General features: G+C 52.1%; 1 protein-coding gene across 1 annotated transcript; it reads right to left on the reverse strand.

Annotated features, from left to right (window-relative positions):
* Positions 1-610: 610 nt before the first annotated feature.
* On the reverse strand, positions 611-2,308 carry LOC119308030 (fructose-bisphosphate aldolase, chloroplastic-like). Its single transcript, XM_037584142.1, has 2 exons — positions 2,050-2,308; positions 611-1,943 (listed from the first exon to the last, which is right to left on the reverse strand). Exons 1-2 carry the CDS (start codon positions 2,185-2,187, stop codon positions 924-926), a joined length of 1,158 nt encoding a protein of 385 aa, XP_037440039.1. The 5' UTR covers positions 2,188-2,308; the 3' UTR covers positions 611-923.
* Between the last annotated feature and the right edge of the window lie 1,911 nt (positions 2,309-4,219).

The raw sequence follows: 4,219 nt of genomic DNA on the forward strand, positions 1-4,219 counted from the left end.
GCCCACCTCCTAGTTGACTTGCATAGTTGAGGTCATGGCCTACTCTGTACATCATATATACGTGTGTTTGCACCTGAGGAATACAACACGTAATTCCCACAACATACAGTCCGAATGCGTCGTGAGCGTTCGAGGGTGCGTCTCCGGACATATAGATGGCCGGATTCGACAAATCCGACTGTAGGTGCTCTTAGCCCGAGGAGGCGTGCGATCCAGTGGCATAGGAATCCGCTGTGCGAAGCATGCCCTCGGTCGTGGGATGGCACCAAAAATGCTAACTAACAACGAATCCCTTCGACCCCTGATTTCAACTGGGTGGGGTCCCTCCCCTAATTTCCTCCAATAGAAAAAAGACACCTAAGCTGTTACGTTAGTTTACATACAATAGCTACTTAGGTGTAGCATTGCTCGGATGGCACAGTCCAGTAGACGGGGCTGCACCACGTCTTGCCTTTGTTTTCCATTGAGAAAGAAGGAAAAGCAGGAGGTTGCGCGCTGCACAGAATAGTTTCTTTCCCTCTCTTTCGATCTTCCATAGGAGCTCCAGGTCAGGGACAAGACGATCACATAGGTATGGCTACGACGAACCCAACAAGCAACCAACCCTGCCAAGCGCCAACCTCATCGCCAATTCATGGTGTACGTACGTACATGCAAAATTTTGCAGTAACCATGCAAATCCATGGATTGCACACGTAAAAGTAGCTTTACAATAATCTACTGGACTGTAGCATGAATTGTGCATATCGAGAGGCAAATTAACGAGTAAAAAAAGATCTAGAAAATACAAGTAATCATCATCTCAGACTGAGGGTCCAGCTCGATCGATCTTGCACTTGCAGCTGAATCATCATGCATGCATCTTTAATTTCTGCTTTGGTAACGAACGTACGTACGTAGTAGTGTTGATTGGAATGGTTGGATTAGTAGCTGTAGTTCTTGACGAACATGCCCTCCTTGGCCTCGGCGGCTTCGCCGTCGCTGGTGTACTTTCCGAGCTGCGCGAGCGAGTTGGCCTTGGCACGCAGCAGCAGCGCCTCCTGCGCCGCCTTGACGTTCTCCGGCCGGCCGCCCCACGTCTTGAGGCACGTGTTCTGCAGCGCCCGGGCGTAGGAGAAGGAGACGTGCCACGGGTTGGGCCCCTGGTTCATGGCATTGAGGTTGAGCGTGGCCTCCACCTCGGACTGCCCTCCCGAGAGGAACATGATGCCGGGGACGGCGGGCGGCACGCGGCGGCTGAGGAGCTTGAGGGTGTAGTCGGCGACCTGCTCCGGCGTGGCCCTGTCCTTGCACTCGGCGCCGGGGGTGACCATGCTGGGTTTGAGCAGGATGCCCTCGAACATGACGTTGTTCTGGGCCATCTGGTAGAAGGTCTCGGCCCACACCTTCTGCGCCACCTCGAAGGTGCGCTCGATGCCGTGCTCCCCGTCCAGCAGGATCTCCGGCTCCACGATGGGCACCAGACCGTTGTCCTGCGAGATGGCGGCGTAGCGGGCGAGGCCCCAGGCGGCCTCCTTGACGGCCAGCTCGGAGGGGCCGTTGGGGATGCTGACCACGGTGCGCCACTTGGCGAAGCGGGCGCCCTGCTGGTAGTAGGCGGCCTCCCGGGAGGCGAGGCCGTCGAGGCCCTGGCACCAAGACTCGTCATTGGAGCCGGTGAGCGGCACCAGGCCCTTGTCCACCTTGATCCCGGGCACGATGCCCTGCTCCACCAGGATGTCGACGATCTTCTTGCCGTCGACGGTGGACTGGTAGAGCGTCTCCTCGAAGAGGATGGCGCCGGAGATGTGGTTGCCGAGGCCAGGGACGGAGACCAGCAGCGTGCGGAACGCCTGCCGGTTCGCCTCTGTGTTCTCCAGGCCGATCGAGTCGAGGCGCTTCCCGCAGGTGGCGTTGGACTCGTCCATGGCCAGGATGCCGCGCCCCGGCGACGCGATGGTTTTCTGCACGTGCGTGCAAAGCAGCAGCAGCATGTCAGTCCAGTCCAGTCCATGAGTGAATTATACTAGTACGTGTAATTCGGCCGGCGAGAAGCTGCAGCGTACGTACCGCGGTCTTGACGAGCTCATCGTCGTAGGCGCCGGCGCGGACGACCATGGACACCCTCGGGGCGGCGACCTGGCGCGCGACGCCCCATTCGGCCTTCTTGGGGAGGAAGGAGGACTTGAGGAGAGTAGCAGATGCCATGTCCTTTTTTCTTCTTCTTCCTTTCTTGCTTGCCTGCCTGCCACTGACCTCAAGCTCAAGGTGCTAGCTATCCTCTCTGCCTCGCTGAGGCCAATGGACTCATATTTGAATGGGTGGCACGAGGGGATATGAGGTGTGGGGTGGAGGTTTGGATGGCTCAATGTCTGGCTGTCCGTCCATCCCTTTTTAATGCACAATTGCAATTCCCCATGTTTATGTGCACCGTGTAAAACAAAAGGCCTGCACCTCATCCATCCGTGGGAACGCTGCTGGCCTCAAGATGGCTGACATCATCACCTGCGGCCGCGTTTCACCGGTAGCCTATGCCACAGATCTTTCTCGCATCCATGGATAGATAGATAGATAGATTCACCCCGCCCGGGGTGGTTGCCATGCTTCCGCTTGTTTTTCTTTCCCGGATGGATCTCAGCAAGTTGCAAGTTGTGAGCTGCTTGCTAGCACAGTAGTAGTATGTGATTTCTGACTCACTGTCAGGTTCTGTAACTGAACTTAACTGAATGTATCACCGGCTCCCCTGTTCCCGCGTTTTGAATGGATCTTGAGCCGTCCATCAAGCATCTAACGGCTCTCCTAGCTAGATACCGGTTCACCTCGTGAGCATCTTTGTCAAAAGTTGATCAAGCATCAGACGGTCCCCAAGCTCTCGAGCATCGTTGTTGCCCCGTCATGCACCTTTTCTTCTTTCAGCCTTACTTTTCACCTGCTCCCTGTTGTAATGGCTATAAGGCCACGTTCTCCATTCATTCCGAGACCATCTTGATGTAATCGGGTTGTAAACCTAATTGCCTGTGGCAAGCTACAGTACTTTCATGCACTAGTTCGGGTGCAATCAACGGCGCGGTCTAGTTGCTGAAGAGTGCTTCTTCAGCGTTAAATTAGCAACCCCTGCTACCTGACTATGCATCTTTTGAAGACGAGCCGCGCAGTAGGCGGTGAACGTCGGTGGTAGACCGGTGAGAGGAGGACACCGACTGAATCCCTCCCTTCCCAACCCTTGTCCTTTTCTACAAACGTGCGTCTACAAGAAAGCAAGATCGCCAATAGTGACTAATTCAAGGGACAGCACAAATCTGGAATTAGAGTCTCTAACTCAATGTCAAAAGCTTACAGAGAAATCAAGAAGAAGATCGTAAGGAGTTCCTAGCAACGGTGAACAGAAAATTTCTCACAATGCAAAAGAACTTCGACAAGATCCTGGCCAATTTTAGACGCCTATTTTTGGATCCTCGGTCACACGAAGAGGAAGTAATTAAAGAACAATCTGACCAATATAGTGCTCCAAACAAAGCAATCCCTATTAGTGTAGCAGCTGGCCGGCCCAACCAAATACCACCACCTATTTATATACCTGAAAAGCAAACACCTCCAACTGGAGGCTCTGGAGTGTTAAGGGATCATACAGGAAAAGAGCTTAACTTGGATGTCACCCCAAAAACACCCTATAGACATCCTAATTATGACACTACAAGACTTGAAGGTTCACAGAGTCAAGGCCACATAGCACAACAGCAAATAATGTCTGAAGAATATGTGGAAAAGGAAGTTGTGGAAGGAAATTTTAGAAGGCAGAGACCTACTATCCCGGTTGAGCGTAGAAGAGCAGTGTTAATTGTCAAACCTGCCAAGTAAAATATCTCTTAATTTGATGGTCTAAATGTTAATGCTTGGATACAGAACTTGGAGCAATATTTTGCATCTGCTAGAACTCCTTCAGAGCACATAACTGAGCTAGCTATATCCTATTTTGAAGGGACCAACTATACAATGGTGGAGAGGCACATGGTACATTGCAAACAATATGCCATGGCATTGGTTATGTACCTACTTGACTAAGAGGTTTTCTACCACATCTTTGTGTGATAATGCAAAGACTTTCCGTAGTCTAGTGCAATCATCTACATTGGCTGATTACATTGATCCATTTGAGCAGGCTATGAACCTAATGAGGAGAGACAATCCAACCATTCCTAAAGATTACTACTTAAGCAGCTTTGTGTCAAGGCTATCTCCT

Source organism: Triticum dicoccoides, chromosome 5B (assembly GCF_002162155.2).
Source record: "Triticum dicoccoides isolate Atlit2015 ecotype Zavitan chromosome 5B, WEW_v2.0, whole genome shotgun sequence".
Classification (NCBI taxonomy): Eukaryota; Viridiplantae; Streptophyta; class Magnoliopsida; order Poales; family Poaceae; genus Triticum; species Triticum dicoccoides.